The 23,951-nt window shown below is 45.4% G+C and overlaps 1 protein-coding gene and 1 long non-coding RNA gene across 3 annotated transcripts in view; one reads left to right on the forward strand and one right to left on the reverse strand.

Annotated features, from left to right (window-relative positions):
- LOC126513379 (uncharacterized) overlaps nucleotides 1-23,951 on the forward strand; it is a 1,096,546-nt gene that overhangs the window by 669,749 nt on the left and 402,846 nt on the right. The window lies entirely within an intron of this gene.
- Nucleotides 19,279-20,132, reverse strand: LOC126513364 (60S ribosomal protein L7a-like). The gene has a single exon (XM_050161723.1). It carries the CDS (start codon nucleotides 20,077-20,079, stop codon nucleotides 19,279-19,281), a length of 801 nt encoding a protein of 266 aa, XP_050017680.1. The 5' UTR covers nucleotides 20,080-20,132.

Below are 23,951 nucleotides of genomic sequence, written 5' to 3' on the forward strand. Positions count from 1 at the left end.
CTGAGGTCACTCAGCCAGCAGCTGCAGGACCTGCAGGACCTGGGTTTAGACCCAGGTTGAAGTCCTCCTGGGCTCTGCTCTGAAGCGGTGGACCCTTCACAACAGTGGCTTTTGGATGAAGCAGTTTCGGGCACTCAGCGCGAACCGCTTCTCACACCGCTGCAAAGCCTTGGCTTTGTCCATGCCCCATGGACCATTGGCTCAGAATGAACCAAGCTCCACCAGCGAAGACTCAAGAGCCCTCAGGTAGATAGGGTTGTCTTTCCCTGTACTGTAAACGTAAACAAACCTTCAGCATTGTCTTGTGGTCTTTTAAGGTGTGAATATTTTTACATAATGAAACCATTTTGTTTTGGTTTGGTTTATGCCTCACATAAAGTATATTCTTCTATCCAAAGTTATTGGAATAGCCATTCGTTTTTTGTTTGTTTGTTTGTTTGTTTTGTTTCTCAGCATTTCCCTTTCACTGCACCCAGAGCCCTTTGTGGGGTGCTTTAGTAGTTTATCTGGAGGCAGTCCAGGCTTAGCATGTTTCTGCCTTCATGTGAGTACAAGAAGTTAGATGACAATTTGGTCATGGCAGTCTCTTCTCCATTATGAGTCTTGACATCTGAATTGACTGTGTTCAACTCTAATTCTGCTTTTCAATGGATTCTGTTGCCTGGGAAGCTGTTTCGGGTTTATTACCTGCAGAGCAGTCATGGGCAGGGAAGGGAGTTCCCACCGCTGCACATTGATCTCAAATCACTATCTAAACAACCAGCTAACCTGCAGAGTGCTCTTATGAGCAGCTCATGAGAGATGTAATGTAATACAGAAATGGCCTGCTACATGGCCTCTCTGTGTTGTGACCCGCTAATGGATGACCCTCAGGCTGAGACTTCAGTCTCTGAAGGCCCACTAAGTTGGTTATACGTTCATGTGATTGAGATTTATAGTTTGTGCTCCACCAAATGAGCCCTCTGGCTTTACAGCGGCATATTGGCCATGAAAACTTCGTAATATCTTTCTTCAAAAATTTTTTTTCTATGTGATCCAAAGGTACTTTGGTCTACAGCCTTCCCTTTGGGCTCAAGGCGAAGTGCTCCTAAGTAACCAGTAAAAAAAAATTAATTCCACCCACACTTCCTGTGGGAAATGCAGACTCACATGCTTTTATAGGCTGATAAGGAAGCCAAGAGGTGTGTTCAAATGGCAGCTGTTGTGAATTTGTGAAAAAGAAGCAAAGCAAATACTGAAGGGGTAAACCCTGGGTAGATAATGTCTGCACCAATACTGAAGGGATAAACCCGGATAGATAATGTCTGCACCAATACTGAAGGAGTAAACCCCGGGCAGATAATGTCTGCACCAATCACTTCTGTGTGGTGGAGCTATGGTGGTTACAGCTTACGCAGTAACACACATTACTTTCATATTACAAAATAAACACGGGAGGCAGACATTCACTTATGCCCCATTCCTGACACTTTAGGAGAGGGGACATCGTTTGAGGTGTGTATCGTGGTTTTATTTCTGAGTAAAAACATAATAATGAAATGGCAGCCAAATACTCCGAAGAATCATCAAACCATTTGCTTGTTCCCTACCGCGGTAGGATAGGGAGCTGGACCGGAATCTGACAAGTGACTGAGGAGTGCTGGGGAGATGTGTCCTGAGGATGGCTCACATCCATCTCTACTTTCAAAAGGGCAGCGAGAAGGAAATATAAACACCAAATGGTCCCTGCTTTTAGCCAGTGCTGTAGGAGGTAGCATGATGGTTAGGTTGCACATGGTTGGGGAGATGAGTTAGTACATGTAGACAGCACCCCGAGTGGAGCCATGGGTGGACATGGGCTTCACAGACCTCCAAGCGTGACTTTTGACTCCAGAATCTTGGCGGTAGTTACACGGGTGAAGCCGCTATGTAATCGTTCAACAAATTATATATTTAAAGTGTGTGTGTCTGTGGGCATTATACTTTAATTTTTAAAAAGGTAAACTTGAAAAGGCCAAACCAAACCATCCTTCCACAGTCCTGCTTCTGTCTTAATGGAGCACTCCACCACCACTTTGGATTCCTCAGAATAATTTCTTCTCCCTCTGGTCTGGCCAATCATAGCAGTCCATGCCCAGAGTTCAGTGACTGTGGGTGTGTCTCAAAACAGCTCTCCCAATGATATGATAGTGTTCATAGGCGACCCCAAAAACTCTACCAAAGAACTCCTACAGATGATAAACACCTTTAGTGATGTGGCAGGATACAAGATCAACTCCAAAAAATCAGTTGCCCTCCTATACACAAAGAACAAAGAAGCAGAGAGGGAAATCAGAGAAACATCACCTTTCATGATAGCCACAAATAGCATAAAGTATCTTGGGGTAACTCTAACCAAGGAAGTGAAAAATCTATATGACAAGAACTTTAAGTCTTTGAAGAAAGAAATGGAAGAGCACACCAGAAAATGGAAGGATCTCCCTTGCTCTTGGATTGGGAGGATCAACATAGTAAAAATGGCAATTCTACCAAAAGCAATCTATAGATTCAATGCAATCCCCATCAAAATCCCAACAAAATTCTTCACAGACCTTGAGAGAACAATAATCAACTTTATATGGAAAAACAAAAAACCCACGATAGCCAAAACAATCCTATACAATAAAAGTACCACTGGAGGCATTACCATCCCTGACTTCAAACTCTATTACAGAGCTACAGTAATGAAAATAGCTTGGTATTAGCACAAAAACAGAGATGTTGACCAATAAAATTGAATCAAAGACCCAGATATTAATCCACAAAACTATGATCACCTGATTTTCAACAAAGGAGCTAAAATTATACAATGGAAGAAAGAAAACATATTTAACAAATGGTGTTGGCATAACTGGATGTCAACCTGTAGAAGAATGAAAATAGATCCATATCTATCACCATGCACAAAACTCAAGTCCAAATGGATTAAAGACCTCAATATTAATCTGACTACACTGAACCTGATAGAAGAGAAAGTGGGAAGTACTCTACAACACATGGGCACAGGAGACCACTTCCTACGTAGAAACTCAGTATCACAGACATTAAGGGCAACATTGAATAAATGGGACCTCCTGAGACTGAGAAGCTTCTGTAAAGCTAAGGACACTGTCACTAAGACAAAAAGGCAACCCACTGACTGGGAGAAGATCTTCACCAACCCCGCAACAGACAAAGGTCCGATCTCCAAAATATATAAAGAACTCAAGAAACTAGACATTAAAACTCTAATTAACCCAATTAAAAAATGGGGTACTGAACTGAAAAGAGAATTCTCAACAGAAGAAGTTCAAATGGCCAAAAGACACTTAAGGTCATGCTCAACCTCCTTAGAGATCAGGGAAATGCAAATCAAAACAACTTTGAGATACCATCTTACACCTGTCAGAATGGCTAAAATCAAAAACACCAGTGATAGCCTTTGCTGGAGAAGATGTGGAGTAAGGGGTACACTCATCCATTGCAGGTGGGAATGCAAACTTGTGCGACCACTTTGAAAATCAGTGTGGCAGTTTCTCAGGAAACTGGGAGTCAACCTACCTCAGGACCCAGCAATTCCACTCTTGGGAATATACCCAAGAGATGTTCAATAATACTACAAAAGCGTTTGTTCAACTATATTCATAGCAGCATTATTTGTAATAGCCAGAACCTGGAAACAACCTAGGTGCCCCTCAATAGAAGAATGGATAAAGACGGTGTGGCACATATATGCTTTAGAGTTCTACTCAGCGGTAAAAAAATGACATCTTGAATTTTGCATGCAAATGGATGGAAATAGAAAACACTATCCTGAGTGAGGTAACCCAGACCCAAAAAGATGAATATGGTATGTACTCACTCATAAGTGGATTCTAGCCATAAATAAAGGACATTGAGCCTATAATTTGTGATTCTAGGGAAGCTAAAGAATAACATATAGTTAGCCTCCTGGATATTGGAAGCGGACAAGATTGCCAGACGGGTTGGGAGCACGGGGGTGAGGGTGGGGTGGGGATAAGGGAAGATGGGGAGATGGGGAGAGAAAAGGGAGAAGGGGAGGGTGGGGAGAGCTTGAGGGAATGGGATGGTTGGGATGGAGGAGGGGTGGATGAGGGAGCAGGGAAGTAGATATCTTAATTAAGGGAGCCATTTTAATGTTGGCAAGAGACTTGACTCTGGAGGGGTTCCCAGGTGTCCAAGGAGATATCCCCAGCTTGTTCCTTGGGCAGCATAAAAGAGGGTGCCTGAACTGGCTTTATCCTATAGCCACACTGATGAATATTTTGCGTATCACCATAGAACCTTCATCTGGCAATGGATGGAGATAGAGACAGAGACCCACATTGGAGCACTGGACTGAGCTCCCAAGGTCCATATGAAGAGCAGAAGGAAGGAGAACATGAGCAAGGAAGTCAGGACTGCGAGAGACAGAGGGACTGATCTAATGAGAGATCACCAAGGCCAGTTGGACTGGATCTGATGAAGCATGTGATCAAACTGGACTGTGGCTGACGGTGGAGGCTGACAGAGAAGCCAAGGACAATGGTGCTGGGTTTTGATTCTACTGCATGGACGGGCTCTGTGGGAGTCTAGTCTGTTTGGATGCTCATCTTCCTGGACCTTGGACTTCCTATAGGGTAGGAAACCCTGACTGCTCCTTGGACTGGAGAGGGAGGGGGAGAAGGGGTGGGAGGAGGGGAGGAGGTGGAAATTTTCAATGAAAAATAAATAAATTAAAAAAAAAAGTTGTCCCCATCCCAGCAAACAAGAAAAACAGCCCCAGGAACTCCTGCTTTCTTGATCTTGGACATCTCAGCCCCCAGAACAAATTTCTGTTGTTTCTAAATTACTCAATTTATGCCTTTTTTTTCAGCAGCCAGAATGAACTAAGGCAGCTTGTGATATTTTGTTTGCATATTTATCTCTGACAAGAGAATGTGAAAGTCTATCCACACTTTGAGGGCCCTTCTTGGGAGTGGTAGAAGCAGGAGAATCTCTGTGAGTTCCAGGCCATCGTGGTCTACATACTGAGTTTCAAGCCAGCCAGGACTACAAAACAAGCCAGTCTTGCATCAAAAACAAGAAAATTTGCAAGTAAGTTTGCAATTACTTTTTATTATTATTTTTTTAAGTCAGGGTTTCTCTGTGTAGCCCTGGCTGTCCTGGAACCCACTCTGAAGACCAAGCTGTTCTGAAACTCACAGAGACTCTTCTGCCTTTGCTTCCCAAGTGCTGGGATCAAAGGCATGAGCAACCACCGCCTGATTTGAAATAAGTTTTAAAAATGAAGAATTGAGATGATTCCTATGGATCTTGCTAAGCTTAAACACTAACTGTTCAGTTCATTAACTAAAGCTGGGCACAGTGTACACGCCTTTACTCCCAGCACTCAGTTTATTAACTAAAGCTGGGCATAGTGCACACACCTTTACTCCCAGGACTCAGAGGCAGAGGTAGGTGAATTATTGTGAGTTTGAGGCCAGCCTCGTCTACATAGAGAGGCCCTGTGTCAAAAAGTAAAAAATCCTATGCGTGAGTGACTTTTTTCATTTCTGAGTTTTTAATATTCTCTATGTCTTTTTATCTCTGCATGGCAAGGGCACATACATCTAAATGAATTGTCTCTGTGAGTACCAGAATGGATCGTTTTAGAGAATGTGAATCATCTTAAGCCTCTGAATATGAAAGAGACATCATGAAAAACAACAACAATTTATGGTACCTAAGAATTTTGTCTGATGTTTGGTGCATAAAGACTTCTTAATTGAGCAATGAAAAAAAGAGAGAAATAGAAGAGAGAGATGCAGGCCAGGTTACCAAAGAAATACAAAAATCTGTTCAGGATGTGGAAATGGCAGCTTTGTTTTACACTTGATTTTATAGTTACATAATTGCCACATAATAGAAGCGTAGGGGCCAGCCAGGTGTGGTGGCACACATATTTAATTCTAGCAACAGTCGGGGCAGAGGCAGGGAGGTCTCTGTGAGTTCAAGGCTAGCCTGGTCTACAAATGGAGTTCTACATAGTATGACCTGATGTCTCAGAAACAAAGACCAATGGAATGAATATTTATATTTTCCTGTCAGAGCAACAAGGGAGGATGCCGGGAAGCGAGTCCTTACCTATGTCATCAGCACACTGGAATGTTTAGTGCCAAGACTGGGGAAGGCAGGCTGACCAGGGCTATCAAATTCAGACCTTTAGCCTTTAGTATTTTTATTGCCATTGTTCTTTATTGAATTAACTGTACATTTTTTTTTTCAAACTAACAAGGCTTTTGAGGAGGATGGGGAAACGGGTTTTTCTGTGTACCCTAGGTTGTCCTGGAACTTGCTCTGTAGACCAGGCTGGCCTTGAACCAAAATAACATAGCTTTAATTGACAATTATTTCTTGTCCATTTCAGTGATTTCTTGGATTCAGAACAAGATCTGTGTATTTATTTCTTTGAAAACACTCTTTGTTGGCCGCCCTTTCTCTGCTATGACATCATTGCCTTCTCAAGCTAATGGATGTCCCTGTAAACCTGCACCTTCTGTGTCGCTTTCTCCAGCGAGTTCTTCTCACACATTTCATCTGCATGACTCATTTTCACTGTTGAATAATAAATATAAAGTGTATTACATCTGAGAAGCAAAGAGCATCTCCCCTGGACTGCACAAGAGACTGCCAGCTCCCAACCGTCCTCACTCTTCAGGGAGTGAGCTCTTGACATTTTGCTTCAAGGAATTTCTCCTATTGAGTCATAGATAGATATGCAATAGTGTAAAATAGAAACAGCGCCCATGTCCAACAACTAGAATAGTGAAAGTTGAGAGATTAAGCCAAGTTTCCAAACTCAAGGTGAATGAGCTACAACCTGACTTCAGTCCCAGCCCTGCGCACTCTGCTGTTCTCCTCATGACCCTGACATTGGTGGTCCTGCCATCTTTCCTGAGATCTTCCCACTTGTCTCTCGGGTTCCAGAACTGGGAGGCAGTCTCTAGTTTGCTTTGTTTCTGTCTGTGCTTCTTCTGGAAGGCTTCCGGCCTGGGCAAGCCTTGGTGCTCTAGGTCCCAGTTAAGATTTCTTTTTAAAATGTATTTATTCTTCGGACTGGAGAGATGGTTCAGTGGTTAAGAGCATGGGATGTTCTAGATGAAAAATGAATGAAATTTATGCCCTGGCAATGCTGAAGCATGCTTGGCAGCCAATATTGGGCTTCATGGTCTAAGTTTAAGAGGATGACTGACCAGGTCTCTTCCTCAAGAAGGCACCGGATCTCATTACAGGTGGTTGTGAACCACAATGTGGTTGCTGGGAATTGAACCCAGGACCATTGGAAAAACAAGCAGTGCTCTTAACCACTGAGCCATATCTCTGGCCCATGTTTTAGAGGATGCAGGTTCAATTCCCAGCTTCCACATGGAAACCATCTGTAACTCCAGTCTCAGGGAGATCCGACATCCTCTTCTGGCCTCTTTGGGCACTAGGCACACATGTGGTGCATAGACAAACATGCCGACAAAATGCCTAGATACATTTGTTTATTTATTTATTTTGGTCTTTTGAGACAGAGTCTCTACACAGTTCTAGCTGTCGTGAAACACACTCTGAAGACCAGCTGGCCTCAGACTCATAGAGCTCTGCCTGCTTCAGTGCTGTGATTAAAGGCGTGAGCCACCATGGCCAGTTCCCATATGCATTTAAGTAACTGATTGTTCTTTTATCATTACATATCTAATATAATTTTATCATCTACTCCATTATCTTCCTAATCCACTTCCTCTTCCCACCTAATCCCTTTCCAACATGTCCTCTCCTACTCCCGTGTCTTTGTATGTGCGTGTGTATATGTGTGTGTATATATGTGTGTATGTGTCTGTGTGTCTGTGTATTGTCTGTGTGTATGTATGCATCTGTGTGTATCTGTCTGTCCTATGTACGTGTCTGTGTCTCTGTGTGTGTACGTGTGGGTGACTGCATTTAATCAGGGTTACCTGAGTGACCATGGGTAGGTGATTATTTACTTGAGCAAGAACAACTTATCATTGGCTACACCACTGATAATGTAACTCCTTTTCCTCAGCAACCATTAACTGCCTTTTGCTCCTTGGGGAGGGATGGAACCTTGTGAATTCCTCCCCAGTCATGGTGAAATATTGATGGCCTCAGACCCGTATGGGTCTTGGGCTGTGGGTTTATGGATTCAACAGACCTCCTTATCCTAAAGAGAGCTGTTATGTTCTTCCCCCACTCCTTCCTCGATGTTCCTTGAGACTGGAGAGAGTGACGTAGATGTTCCATTTAGGGCTCGGCACTAATCACTCACTTCTCAGCGAACTAACCTTAGCCATCACCCACACCAAGTAAGATTTGTTGGAGGGCAAACAAGAAGCGAGTTGTGCTAATCAACAGCAAACCCAATCCCTGGCTCTCCGTGGGCACTGTGCACTGGATTTAGCTCTTAGCATAAGGGTCCACAATGGTGGACCTCTGAGTCTTGAGCTCAAGGGGAACTTAACCTGTGCTGTGTCATCAAGACAACCTGACTCATGAACACTAGTACTGGGAATCAAACATCACCCCTGCAGGACTCCTACACACCCTTTCTGACTTGTTAAAAACCAACAGTGATGGGGGGGCCTCTGCCAAGTCTGTGCTGGGGAGGCACAGAGGTTGAATGCTTCTCTCCACTGACAGAAATACCACAAGGCTGGTCTTCCAGCTCTAAGTTGGATTTCCTTTTTAGTTGCACATTATCAGAGTTGGTTGCAGTATCTGAACAAGTCAAGCCAAATATCTTTTGTTTTTAATTAGATGCCAACTAGTATCCATTGTATCCATGTATTGAACTATCGCATTACACCCTAGCGAAGTGATTCTCAACCTGTGAGCTGTAGCCCCTTTGGCAAACCCCGACCTCCAAACTATTTACATTATGATTCATAAAAGTAGCAAAATTACAATTATGAAATAGCAACAAAAATAATTTTATGGGGGGAGGGTCATCACAACATGAGGAACTGTATTAAAGGGTCTCAGCATTAGGACGGTTTAGAACCCCTGTCCTGGTATGTTACAATAGTTATATAATTATAGAAGTCGTCCTGGGCAGGAGAGATGGCTCAGTAGATGAATGTGTTTGCCTCACAAGCCTGATGACCTGAGTTTAGTTCCTGGGGCCTACAGTGGAAGGAGAGAACTAAGTCACAAAAGCTGTTGTCTGACTTCCCTCTGTGTGCCATTGCACATGTGCCTGTACACAAGTGCACAAGTGTGCACACAAATAATAACACCAAATTAAAACTGTAAAAATAAATATGAAGTCTTGGGGAAACGTTAACTATATCTAATTACCTTAGGCAGTGATTCCCCGGGCGGATCAGGGTGTCTGAAGTTCTTGGCGCTCTCCCAAACCTGTTGCGCCCCTGGTGTGGAGATGAGCCCAGCCCACAGTGGGTGCTGCGTGACATCTGAGGACCATTGCCCCGGGAGACCCTGGAGCCTGTCTCTCCACCAGTCTTACCGTAAACTGACCTGTCATTGAAGTAGGGGGACGGGGAGTTCCTTTGGTTGAGTTTATTTTGATGTTTTTTAGACATAGTTGCAACACCATGCACAGTTTGGTCCTGAGAATCTGGCTGGGGTAACAAGGGAATGGAGAATGGACAGACACACAGACAAGGTTCGGTGAAGCTGGGATGAGGTGGGCCATGTGAGATCTGACGGAGCACCACCAACAAAAGCCACCAGGAAGCTCAGTGAGGCAGGCTTAGCTGGTCTTCCAGGGTCTCTGTCAGGGAGCAGACCCAGGCTGCAGTCACCCCGAAGGGGAAGCTGTAGTTGATAGTTCCTGCACACACTGGCCAATTGTGTGCCATTCCTGAGGGTCCCTGGAGAAGGCAGTGGGCTCTTTGACATGGCTATGCTTATGTAAACAACACACACTCAGAGTTTCCTCTGCCCCAAATGTGGACCTCACTAGGTAGCCCTGGCTGACCTAAAATTCTCTGTGTAGACCAGATTGGCCCCAATCTTGCACAGGCCCAACTGACCCTGCCTCCCGAGTACTGTGATTAAAGGCATGTGTCACCATACCAGCCTGGTTGGGGTTTTTATTTTTTATTATTTATTTATTTATTTTTAATTTTTTTTGGATTTTTCGAGACAGGGTTTCTCTGTAGATTTTTGGTTCCTGTCCTGGAACTAGCTCTTGTAGACCAGGCTGGCGTCGAACTCACAGAGATCCACCTGCCTCTCCCTCCTGAGTGCTGGGATTAAAGGTGTGTGTCACAGCTGCCCAGCTGGCTTTTTAAAATTACTTGTTGTCGTGGTCTATGTGGGGGTGGAGGACCCATGTGTGACAATCCTGTATACTATGATATTGGTTCTTTTGTTCCACCTTTTCATGAGTTCTAGGGATCAAACTTGGGCTTGTGAGGCAAGCACACTAAACCATCTCAAACACCCAGGAAGTTGTCTAGAAGATGTATCTGGGGACCAGAGAGATGGTTCAACCATTAAGAGCATGCGCTACTCTTGCAGAGGACCAGAGTTCAGTCCCAGCACCCACATGTGAGGCTTGAAACTGTTTCTAACTCTGCTCTAGATGACTGGAGACCTCTGTGGGCACCTGCACTCAAGTGCATAAACCTCCTGCCCCAACTCAGTTATGTGCAATTAAAAATAAAATCTAAAAAAAAAACTGAATTAAAAATAAAAAGGTATTTTTTTTTCTGAGCCCCAGACAAATGTCAGACAGACTCTTCAGAAGACTTAGGAAAAGGCAGCCACAGGTCTTCTCACCTTGAGATAGTGGTGACCAGAGGGCACAAGATTTACATAATAAAGTAGTACAAAACAGTAATTGACCACGCTTGTAATGAGAGATTTTAGTGTTATGATTAATCCACGACTAATTAGCAAGCCGTGTGCAGGAACGGAACATGTAAACAGGCCTGGAAACTCCCTTGGCCCCAGGCTTCTTGGAGTGAATTCTAGACAAGGGGGTGGAACACAGCTCCTTCACTCTGCCTGCACCTTGGTCCCAGTTGGTGTGGTGTGGGCAAGCCAGTGAGGTCGGCAGACTGCGGTGTTTCTCATTGCTTCACGGTGCGCCTGTGTGCTAGTCCGGTGTGTGTGCTAGTCGGACGTCACATGATAACTGGTGCCAACTTGGCAGCTCTGCCGCTGATTCTGAAGAAAACTTAGAGTCACCATAATTGTCTACTTGACTTTGGTCCTGGATACTGCTGTTCTGGGGTAGAGATGCCTCTGTTTGGTCTGAATCTCTCCAGAGGGAATGAGAGGAGAGGGATTGTGGATACTGAATAATCCCAAAGACTGAAGAAAGGAGAAAAAGGTAGCAGAGAGGACTAAGTTGTAGGAAAAGGGATGAGCCCTGGGCAAAGACCTAGGTAGAAACTTCACACGTGCACATACACACAGTCACACACACACATCCACACACACATGCACAAGTGCATACCCACACGGTGACGATATTGTATAACATAATATACACTCCATTTCAGGTGTTTGCTGCAGAGCCTGGTACATGATCAGTTCTAATTAATTTTGCAATACCGTTTCCTCTTTGCCCCTTTCTGTCTAACAGACTCTTGCTCTAAAGCCACTTGAAGTCCTATGGAAACCCCTCCAGCTCTCTTCCAGCAGGACAATGTACGGAGCCCGTTAGAGTTGGCCCCTGCCACGCTGAGTTCGTGCACACTGCTCTGGGTGTGGACACGTGAGTCACTCAGGGCTTTACATCCAGACAGCGACGTGGCTAAGACTCAAAGCCGCTCTGTGCCTGGGCCCTCAGAGCTGTTTTCACGAAGATGACAGCTCCACGCTCTAGAACTCTGGACCTCTGGCTTTGCTTTGCAATTAGTCCCTTGTTCGTGAAAGTGGCATCTTTAGAAACAACAACAACAACAAAAAATGTATCATGTTTAGAAAACCCATATAACACACAATCTAGCATCTTAAGCCTTTTTAAATTCTCCATTTCGGGTGTTTTGCATGATTACAAACTGTGGCTGCTTCTCCATGGCCTTCTCATTTTGCATATCAGAAACTGGTACCCAGTGAAAACACCCATTCTCCCCTTCCTGGAGGGTCTCTGTTGTCAGAGCCTCTGAAAACCTAAACATTTTTTTATTGATTTTTATTGAGCTCTACATTTTTCTCTGATTCCCCTCCCCACTTCAAACCTCCCCAAAGGTCCCCATGCTCCCAATTTACTCAGGAGATCTTGTCTTTTTCTATTTCCCATGTAGATTAGATCTATGTAAGTCTCTCTTAGTGTCCTCATTGTTGTCTAAGTTCTCTGAGATTGTGGTTTGTAGGCTGGTTTTCTTTGCTTTATGCTTAAAAACCACATATGAGTGAGTATATGTAATAATTGTCTTTCTGTGTCTGGGTTACCTCACTCGAAATAATGTTTTCTAGCTCCATCCATTTTCCTGCAAAATTCAAGATGTCGTTATTTTTTTCTGCTGTGTAGTACTCCATTGTATAAATGTATCACATTTTCCTTATTCATTCTTTAGTTGAGGGGCATTTAGGTTGTTTCTAGGTTCTGGCTATGACAAATAAAGCTGCTATGAACATAGTTGAGCACATGTCCTTGTGGCAAAATTGAGCATCCTTTGGATATATACCTAAAAGTGGTATTACTGGGTCTTGAGGAAGGTTGTTTCCTAATTTTCTGAGAAATCGCCACACTGACATCCAAAGGGGTTGTACCAGCTTGCATTTCCACCAGCAGTGCAGAAGTGTTCCCTTTACCCCACAACCTCTCCAGCATACGTTGTCATTAGTATTTTTGATTTTGGCCATTCTTACAGGTGTAAGATGGAATCTCAGAGTTGTTTTGATTTGCATTTCTCTGATGACTAAGGATGTTGAACATTTCCTTAAGTGTCTTTCAACCATTTTAGATTCCTCTGTTGAGAGTTCTCTGTTTAGGTCTGTGCTCCATTTTTTTTTAAATTGGATTATGTGTTCTTTTGATGACCAATTTCTTGAGGAAAACCTAAGCATTTTAAGAAGCAAAGGAAGGGGAGATCTTGTCCCTGTTTCCCAGTCAAAATGGTGGCGTCAGAAAGCTTGCTGGGAGTCTTAAGGTCCCAAGCAGATGACTCTGGCTTCTAGTCCTGCCAGGGAGGTGAGGTGACTTTTGTTTGTTTGGGGGGACATCTAGAAATGGGCTCTAAGAGATGAAAAGCATTCCCTGTGGACCCCAGGTTGCAGACCCCTCCCTCACAGCTTGCACGGAGCACTGTTGCACCATCAATGACGCTGGTGATGGTCTCTCCTGCAGAGGTGATGGTCTCTCCTGCAGAGGTGATGGTCTCTCAGACTGCAGAGGTGATGGTCTCTCAGGACTGCAGAGGTGATGGTCTCTCCTGCAGAGGTGATGGTCTCTCAGGACTGCAGAGGTGATGGTCTCTCAGGACTGCAGAAGTGATGGTCTCTCAGACTGCAGAGGTGATGGTCTCTCCTGCAGAGGCGATGGTCTCTCAGCCTGCAGAGGTGATGGTCTCTCAGGACTGCAGAGGTGATGGTCTTTCCTGCAGAGGTGATGGTCTTTCCTGCAGAGGTGATGGTCTCTCAGCCTGCAGAGGTGATGCTCTCTCCTGCAGAGGTGATGGTCTCTCAGGACTGCAGAGGTGATGGTCTCTCAGACTGCAGAGCCATGTCCTTCCTGGTGTTCTCTTTGCCACTACTCTGGATGGGTTAAACGACCCTCAGGGAGCTGGTCTCTCATGTACTTGGAAGTATTGGTGCTCCCAGCTCATCTGCTGTTTCTTTCCTCCGCTAGGAGTTCACATTCTTTCCAAATACAATGGGAACTACTATAAAAATTAGAAGACGTAACACCTGAACCTGGTATGTCTTTCTGTGGCCTGCATGCTTTGGAACCAAATGTGGGCACCTCAGACCTGTGAGGGTGGGAAACCCTCATTTAATTGTTGATTCCCCTCAGTATTGCTTTGCTTTTGTCTGTCCTGATTCTTTGTTTATGTGGTTCGGGGACAGTAGCACACCCCTGTCCTTACAGATATCGCCCCGGGTTGGTACCAAGGTAAGGTACCACGCAACCCTCCACACCCACGGCAACAGCACACATCCTTTCAGGACTTCACTCTCTGAGGGCGGCGCCCTACAGGACTTGCTAAAGGCAAACACCTCATTTTGACATCTAGCTCTTACCCTCACGTGTACCAGCACACAGACGTGCGACATATCCATGCACACACCCACACACATGCACGCACCCACCAGCACATACACACACTGTGCCCCACACACAGCGACGTTAAGAAACTGCTAGAAAACTAAATCAGGCGCATGCCGGGGACATGCTAGAGAGCTGAGAAGCAAGGGGAAGTCTTCCTGAACAATGTCAGATTCATATGTGTGTTTCTGAAATATATAGACTTTTTGTTTTGTTTACTAATACTGCTATTGTTGATGCAGAACGGAGGATTGAAACTACGTACCTAGACCTTGTTTTGCTCTCTATTTTCAAGCTTGGCCTTCCTCAATTATGTATGCTGACAGCCTGAAGAAGTCGGGTGTCTTCTTCCACCCATGTGGGGGCCTGTGACTTGAACCTCTACCAGCTGAACCTCTACCTGCTGGCCCAAGACTTTCATTTTGTCAGAGAAAAGAGCAGCGTATGCTGTTTCTGCACTGAGCTGTCTAGTGTGTCTCTACAAGACTGAAACTTAAAAAGAATCTCTACCAATAGTTGCGGCATTTTTTTATTTCAAGAAATATTTCTTGACATTTCAAAGTGAACTGTGCTGAAGAGTTGAAGATTAACTTGTTTAGGAGACTTTGTGCTGCCAAAAATGCCAGGAGACAACACCAGTAATAAAGAAGTGGCCCATGCTTCACTGATGCTCATGATAACCATGGCTGTCTGGCACTTGCCTTTTGAAGCTCATTCACTCTATGCTTCATGGGCAAGAGCTCTGTGACATTCTCCACACTGATAGACATAGAACTACTTTATACAGAAGTCTGGAACACCTGCGTGTATGTGGACATAAAACTAAGAATGTCCAGGTCGCTGTGGACTCTGTTTTCAACGTGCAGCACAGGGGTACTTCCGTCCTGTTCCCACTTCATTCTAGCCTATTCCTTAACCATCTTGTTCCTTCTATTTCTTTTTGTTGTCCCTTGTTATCTGGGGACAGAATATTATTCTGTAGTTCAGGCTGGCCAGGAACTCCCTGTGTGGTTCAGGATGATCATCATCCTTCTGCCTCAGCCTCCTGAGTGCAAGGGTTGTAGGCATGATCACACCTGGCACCTCTTTCTTTCCCTCCCTCCCTCCCTCCCTCCCTCCCTCCCTCCCTCCCTCCCTCCCTCTCTCCCTCCCTCCTTCCCTCCCTTTCTTCCTATCTTCCTTCCTATCTTCCTCCCTTTCCTCCCTTCCTTCCCTCCCTCCCTTCCTTCCTTCCTTCCTTCCTTCCTTCCTTCCTTCCTTCCTTCCTTCCTTCCCTCCCTCCCTCCCTTTTTTCCTTCCTTCCTTCCTTCCTCCCTTCCTTTTTTCTTCCCTCCCTTTCTTTTAAGACAGTCTTACTATGCAGCTCTGGTTAGCTTGGAACTGCTATGTTGATCAAGCTAGCCTCAAACTCACAGAGATCCCCCTGCCTCTCTTTCTCCCAGGGGCTGGGATTTTTTCCTGCATGCACCACTATACCAGGCAGATGTTTGTCTTTAAATAACAAAATAATCTAGACTTTCTGGTAGATAAATCTACATGCAAGATGATACATTGTTTGAGTTCCAGCTAAGAAAGATTAATTCCAACATGTTCTCAACTGTTTACCCCAAATGTTTCCTTTACTCCTTTATTGTTTGCCTAGCTGGAGTCAAAGGGGAGTGAAGAACCGACTAATCAGAAGGCTTTTCTGGAAGACTCCCTTAGAAACCAATGTTCTGAATTCAAGCCAAATGCGAGCAGGTTATATAAGTGAGCTTGTCTCTGGCAAGCTTATGTATCTGATGCATTGATACCTAGTCATAAAACAAATTGTGTATTACTGCAAAATGAAATTTGTGAAAATATAAAAAGCAATCTACTGTTTCCCAGACATACCATTGTTAATATATATGTATATATTTGATTGATTACTTATTGAATATATATATGTGTGTGTGTGTGTGTGTGTGTGTGTGTGTAAAGCTGATGGCATCATTTGTAATGGTGAAATGGAAGTAACAACATCCACAGTAAGTAACAGATGGATAGTACTACAGTCATAATGTTAAGACATTTGAAAGAATCAAGAGTGACCATGCAAATATGCCCAGGGAGCTGCCCACTGTCGGTGTATGAGTTTAAACGTCTCAGAACTACATATACAACATAGTCATATTATGTTTAAAATTCATACATAAACATTTGAATTTTTAATTAAAAATTTTATTCTTTAAATTTTTTTTATTCGTTTTACATACCAACCACAGTTTCCCCTCCCTCCCCTCCTCCCACTTCCCCACCTCACCCATATCCACTCCTCAGAAAGGGCAAGGCCTCCCACTGGGAGTCAACAAAACCTGGCACACTCCCTTGAAGCAGGACCAAGCCCCTCCCCTCTGCATCAGGGCCCAGCAAGGCATCCCTCCATAGGAAATGGATTCCACCGAGTCAGCTCAAGGCCGGGAATAGATCCCCGATCCCCCTGCCAGAGGTTCCACAAACAGAACAAGCCACACATCTGTCACCCACATGTAGAGGGCCTAGTTTGGTCCCACGTAGGCTCCCCAGATGTCAGTACAGAGTCCATGGGCTCCCGTGAGCCTGAGCTAGTCCTCTTTGTGGGTTTCCCAGTCATGATCTTGACCCTGCTTGTCCATACAATCCCTCCTGCCTCTGCCGGACTCCTGGAGCCAGCCCAGTGCCTGGCCGTGGGTCTCTGCATCTGCTTCCATCAGTTACTGGATGGAGGTTCTATGATGACAATTGGGGAGTCACCAATCTGACTACAGGACAAGGCCAGTTCAGTCTCTATTATTGCTAGGAGTCTTAGCTGAGGTCATCCTTGTGGATTCCAGCGAATTTCCCTAGCACCAGGTTTCTCCCTAACCCCACAATGGCTCCCTCTCTCCAGATCTCTCTTTCATTGCTCTCCCTCTCTGTCCCTCCTCCAGCTCCACAGTCCCAGTTCCTCAAGTTTTCACCCCCACCCCCATGTAATTTATTCTTTGTGTCTTTCACATCATGCATCTCAATTCCACACATCTCCTGTCCGTCCCCTCGAATCTTCCCTGTGCCCCTGAACCCCTCCCCCCATTGCTGCCTCATGTTGTGGAGATCCTGGAGCCCTAAGTCCACAGGACACTCCCGCCCCCCACCTGTGCTCCAGCAGACCACAGATGGGGTGGATGTTGGCGTGGGCCGACACTTAACCCTGGTTCTGGGCCTCAGTAGTTGCAGGGTTGGTCAGCCCACCAGCTCTCTCCCCTGTCCCTCACTGTTGTTTGAGGCTTCTCATTCGTTTCCTGACTGCCGTGACTAGAAATAACCACACAGAAACCGTATTAATTAAATCACTGCTTGGCCTATTAGCTCTAGCTTCTTATTGGCTAACGCTTACATCTAGAATTAACCCATTTTCATTATTTTATATTTTACCATGGGGCTCATGACAGTGAGTGATGGGGACAGCTTTCCCATTCTCATAAGTTTGGGACTGGTTCACCCACACCTCTAAGGGTCAGAGGGTCAGCTCTGCTGTGCTGCCCAGGTGAGGTGCAGGGTCCTCTCTCCTGAGTGCTCCAGCCAATAAGGGTTGGGGCCAACTCTATAGAGCCCTATTCTCTGTGCCTTTGGTGGGATCAAGGACATAGTTCATCAACCAAGACCGTGACAGCATCAGGGCCATGAACCTTAGCATGGGTGCTCCTCACCGCTTTCGCTCCTTCAGATATGCCTCTGTGCACAGGAAGTGACCCATTCCCTTTGTGCACCCTCCCCATACACACTGTGCATTTGCTCCCAGATCAGTGCCCTACCCGGTGCCACAGGGTGGGCCCATGTTTTCTCCCCCAAGCCTAGGTGGGCCTGTGTGGGGGTCTCTTTGCCCCCCTCAGTCTGCCATGGCACCAAATATTTGGATTTTTATGTGTTATCCAAAAATTATCTCCTTTGATCTCCCATGGTCATGGCTTAATTTCTGGAGCAGTCCGAGAACAGGGCAAGTAGCTATTCACTTGCTCAAGGCATAGCTCTTGATTGATAATGGTTGAAAAACGACATTCAAGTGTATCGTGGAAATCTGTCCAGTATTTGGTGTTACTACATTTACAATATTACATGTTACACAAAAAGTGTATCTAGCAAGCCATTCTCTTAGTACGACTAAGCTATGAAAGACATGTTGAGACAGATGAGATGAACTCAAGATACAACCAGAAAGCCTCAGTCAAGTGCATTTATGTCTAATTCCCGCTAGTGGGTATCAGTCAGGAAGATGCAGTGGGAGCACCCTGTCCCCACACAGACAAGGTAGTAGCACACTTCCTGGGAGCTGTCATAGCAAGGCGAGAGGCCTCTTCTTCCCCTTGTGGACTGGGACACTGGACACGTGTGTATCTGTTATGAGTTTATCATGGTCAGAGCTTCTCCCAGCGGCAGTCCTGCGCCACACGGCCCCTGCTGCTGCACGTCGCTTCCTCCTTCTTGTCTTCTCTTCTGACCCTGAACTTGCCATCCTCCTGCCTCACTCTCCTGAGTACTGGGATGACACGTGCGTACCACCATGACGGCAAATCGTACATTTCTTTCTCCTCCTCTCACATACACAAAATTTACATTTCTTCAAGGCAAGTCCCTGCTGGAGTCTCAGCCAATGCCCATGGCATCCCTAGGATACGCCCGCTGTTTAGATAGAGGTGTGTAGATGGCAATGCTGACCTCTAACTCTAAATGCACCGACGCATTTTCAAACTTTTTTTAAAAAACGTTTTAAAAGATTTGTTTATTTATGTGTCTGAGTGTTTTGCCTGAGTGTTTGTATGGGCATCGCTTATGTATGTGCATGTGTGGTACCCTGGAGATCAGAAGAGGATGCCGGGTCCCCTGGAATGGGAGTTATATAGATGGTTGTGAGTCACCATGTGGGTGCTAGGAACTGAACTCAGATCCTCAGCAAGAGCAACGGGTGCTCTTTATTTCTGAGTCATCACTCTGGCTCCAAGTATTTTTTATTTGGGTTTTTTTTTTTGGAAGTTTTATAATTATATTTATGTACAGAAAACTCAGCAATACATTTAACCCAGTTTAGTGGCGAGTTCTTTGGCCTTTGCCTTTTCCAGCTTGGCAATTCGAGCCACAGATTTAGGACCCAGGACGTTGCCTCCCCAATGGCGGCGGATCTCGTCATATCTGTCGTTGTAATTGGTCCTAATAGCTTCCACCAGCTTGGCCAGAGCACCCTTGTCTTCCGAGTTAACCTGTGTGAAGGCAACAGTGGTGCACGTCTTCCTATGGACCAGCCGCCCCAGCCTGGCCTTTCCCTTGATGATGCAGTAGGGGACCCCCATCTTGCGACACTGAACAGGCAGGAAGACCACCAGCTCAATGGGGTCTACGTCGTGGGCAGTCACCACCAGCTGAGCCTTCTTGTTCTCTACCAAAGTGGTGGCTGTATTGACGCCCGCTCGAAGGACAGGTGGTCTCTTAGTCGGGACATCCCCTTTGCCGGCAGCTTTCTTCTCAGCATGGGCCAGCAGCCTCTGCTTCTTCTCCTGCTTGGTCTCTGGCCTGTACTTGTGGGCAAGTTTAAGCAACTGGGTAGCTGTTTGCCGGTCCAGGGACTGGGTGAACTGCTTAATGGCAGGAGGAACTTTGAGCCGCTTGTAGAGGATGGCCCTCTGCCGCTGCAGCCTAATGTAGCGGGGCCATTTGACGAAGCGCGTGAGATCTCTCTTGGGCTGGATGTCCTGCCCAATGCCGAAGTTCTTCGGCCTCTTCTCAAACAAAGGATTCACCACCTTCTTAGCCTCTTGCTTCTTCACGATGGCGGGGGCCGGGGCCACCTTCCTCCCCTTGGCCTTCTTTCCCTTGGGCATCTTGCCGGGCTGGAGGAGAGAGAAAGAAAAAGGGGATTGTTGGTAATATGTAAGCAGCTTCGGAGATCGTGAGAGTTCTGGGGTTTTTTTTTTGTTTGTTTGTTTGTTTGTTTTTTTGAGACGGGGTTTCTCTGTGTAGCCCTGGCTGTCCTGGAACTCGCTCTGAAGACCAGGTTATCCTTGAACTCAAAGAAATCTACCTGCCTCTGCCTTTTGAGTGCTGGGATCAAAGGCGTGTGCCACCACAGCCTGGCTTCAAGTATTACTTTTAAATGAGCATTTTTATCTGTTTATTAACGAACTGTGGAGGATTTTATTTTCTGAAGTTAGCTACCACGTTCTATCCTTTTATAATCGCTGTTTGGAGAAGTGGTGCATGGTGCGAGCTGGACCTCCTCCTCCTGAACCTAGACAGACCTTTGGGGCTGCTTACCAACAAAATACTGTTGGAGATAATACAGCATGGCTTTCGGAGGTAAATCACAAGGTCGCCATAAAGCTGATGTTACCATCTAGAAACGTTTGCTCTTGGAACCCTACAATTAGGTAAGAAAACCACATCAAGAGGCCATATGCAGATGCTAAGTGAGGCCCCAGCCACCATTCATCATCAACAACAGTGTCCAGGATTTTGTCTTCAGGTGGCCGGTACCATCTGACCATCAAGACGTCACCAGTGGGGCAGAACTAGGCTGTCCTGCTGAGTCTTATCCAAACTGCACATTCAAAAACAAAGTAAAAGATGCCTGTTGTTTTAAGCCCTTGAGTTTAAGGAGGCTGGGAGATTTATTGCATAACAATAGACAAAGGTAACGTCTTGATGGATTTACATTCTAATCAAAATGTAGGAAAGAGTTCTCCAGGGCTTTATGTTCTCCTTGCTGTTTTTTTTTTTTAAATACTCATTTTAAAAAAGACTTGTTTTGAAAATACTTAGGCTCATATAAAGTGTTAATGTCACCATTGGCATCTGCATGTCTGCCTAAATAAACATTGGCAGTATCTCAGGGTATTACTGGCATCTGCTGAGTCAAGGGCTAGGGTCCTTGTCCTTAGGAAGTGACAGGGCCAAATGGAAGTCCAGCTGGAACTAAAAAGGTGATTCCTACCTCGCCTAAACAAACAGAAAAAGAACTAGCACCCATTCAATTCTTGTTGGTAGTTTGTGTTGTGTGTAATTGCCAAAAAGAAAATCTTCAGCAAAGGCACTCTGACTGGCAAAGTCTCCTAACATGGGGTGTTAACTATGTTTGGGGTGGCATGGTGGCGAAGGTTTTTAATCCTAGCACTCAGGAGGCAGAGGTAGGAGGATCTCTGGGTTTGAGGCCAGCCTAAGAGAAAGAAACGAAAGCACACATGAAGGCACTAACTCTGAGTTTGAGGATGTCTCACAGGGGACTTGGTATCTATTGCCGGACTCGAGGACTTGTCCAAGGCTGAATCACCAGGGGGACAGTGTTTTGACACAGTAAATCCAGTGGCCGTGAAACAGTTCCACAGACAGAAGGGTGAGCCACAAACGTAGATGGGGCAACAGGCTTCTCCACCAACACAGGCAGCTTACTTTCTTGGGAAAGAAAGTATTTGTGACAAGGAAATTAACTTTAAGGACTTGAAGGTTGGCAAAGACTTGCAGACATTTTTTTCTCATTTTTTATTTATGAACTGCCAAGTTCTTTTGAGAGCACAACAGTGCACTTTTATATTAACAATGAAATACATTATTTGGCAGGAAGCAATGAAGAACGAGAATGAAGAATCCAGCTTGAGGCTTATCAACCGTTTCAATCTGAGCCGTGGCAGCAGGGGACCTTGAAGAACTCCTTCTGACGCTTCAGTGAGAATACTGTGTCAACTGGTTCTCCTAAGAAGAAAAGTCTGCTAAGAGTCCAGTTCTTTCTTAATTGTCATTTAAGCCAAGCTAGCTTTTTAAAGGCAAGAAATTGTTATATAGCCTAGGCTGGTGTCTAAGGGGCCCTTCTGCTCAGCTACCCAAGTGCTAAGGTTCCAGGTAAGTGGTCCTTATCTGGTGCCAAGGTACCTAGTCTAGACTTTGAAAATGATTATTATGATAATAGCCATTATTTTGCATGCTAACCTTAAAAATTAATTAATTAAAGAAAATATCTGGGTGGTGATGGCACAGACCTTTAATCCCAGCACTCAGAAAGCAAAGGAAGGTGGATCTCAGTAGGTACAAGGCCAGCCTGATCTACAGAGTTCTAGGGCTGTTATTCAGAGAAACCCTGTCTCAAAACACACACACACACACAGACACACACACACACACACACACACACACACACACGAAAATACCTGATAATTGGACAGTGATCTTTGATTTAGGCCAACAAGAGTGCATACTAGGATCAAACACAGCAAAAGTGGGTCTTTCCTTCTGTTGTGCTGAAGCAGTAGGAGACCCATTCTGGATGAAGCTGGAATAAGAAGAATTATAACCCTCTCTATGCTGTTTCTGGTGTCTGTGTGCATGGAACTCTGATTCACTGATAATAATTATTTAATACAAAATATTGATCAAGCACATGCAGGAAGATATTTGCCACAATATTGTTTGTGATTTTTGAAGCAGCCAAAAATTAAAGATCGCCCAGAACATTACATTAAGGATAGCTTATGAAGTAGTGTGTAAAGCAAGTTTAGCAACCGGATAGAACAAAAGAGGAAGACATGTATTGAAATGCTAACAGAGACCTCATAAAAGTGGGGAAATGAATGATTACCCCACCTCCCGTGTTGTGAAAAGGATTTAAAAACACCATTAACTGCTTAATACCTGAGTCCCCAGGAGCTGAGCGATGCTGCCGCTCAGGAGAGAACAGAAGACATTTGAATCGTACGTCAAAAGAAGTGACTTATAAATCTGGAGGAAATCTCGACAAAGGACTTTCTTCTGTGATGGACAAGAGGTGCAGATGTGATGTGCACTTGAAACACAGTCTCCCTCACCAGCGAATCCGACCCCATTCACGCATGTCCCCAGAAGTCTGCCTAAAACCTCAGCTCTGCACAGCCTGACAAAAGAAAAAAGATTCTGAAAACAAGTGGGGATGGATATACTTTTTTTTATTTTGGAAAATAGCAAATATACACTAAGAACTACAAAGTCAATTTTGACAAAAAATGAGGTTCAGTTCACAGCTGGAGTTTTGAGTGAAAACTACGTGGAGAGGGCTTCCATTGCAGGTGATGCTGGCTTCTGGGGAAAGGCTCTCAGCCAGAGAAAGGGCGCCAGGAAAGTGTAAGCTTGCGGCACGCCGCTCCCGCAGACGACCGCAACAGGATTCTTCTCAGAACACACTTTATTGGAGCACTTACACTTGAGGTTGTAGAGAGGCAAAAGACCCCGTCCCCATGGAAGCAGAAGAATATAAACGGTGCCAGACAAAGCCCTGACGTGTCATCAACCCAATGGCTCAGGCCAGAATGGAGTGATCGTGCTAAATTATGATTGGCCAGATCGGATGGCCGGATCAAAAGACTCCCCGCGCTGGGGGGAGCTCGCGCGCATGCGCACAAGTTGTCAAGTTTGACTTGGAACAGCAAACAGCGCCCAGGCTCCGTGCCCACGACATGACAGCACCATGGCGCGCGCTACATAAGCTGAAGCAGCAGGGTGATAGAGTCATCGTGGCACAGCGGCAGGGTGATAGAGTCGTCGGGAGGCACAGCGGCAGGGTGATAGAGCCATAGGGGGCACAGCGGCAGGGTGATAGAGTCGTCGTGGGCACAGCAACAGGGTGATAGAGTCATCGGGAGGCACAGCGGCAGGGTGATAGAGTCATCGGGAGGCACAGCGGCAGGGTGATAGAGCCATAGGGGGGCACAGCGGCAGGGTGATAGAGCCATAG

This window comes from Alexandromys fortis, unplaced genomic scaffold, assembly GCF_014885135.2.
Source record: "Alexandromys fortis isolate MF-2015 unplaced genomic scaffold, M_Fortis_MF-2015_v1.1 scaffold_74, whole genome shotgun sequence".
NCBI lineage: Eukaryota > Metazoa > Chordata > Mammalia > Rodentia > Cricetidae > Alexandromys > Alexandromys fortis.

Excerpts from the sequence above, each read along its gene's own strand:
- LOC126513364 (XM_050161723.1), bottom strand. The coding sequence starts at position 20,079 with ATGCCCAAGGGAAAGAAGGCCAAGGGGAGGAAGGTGGCCCCGGCCCCC.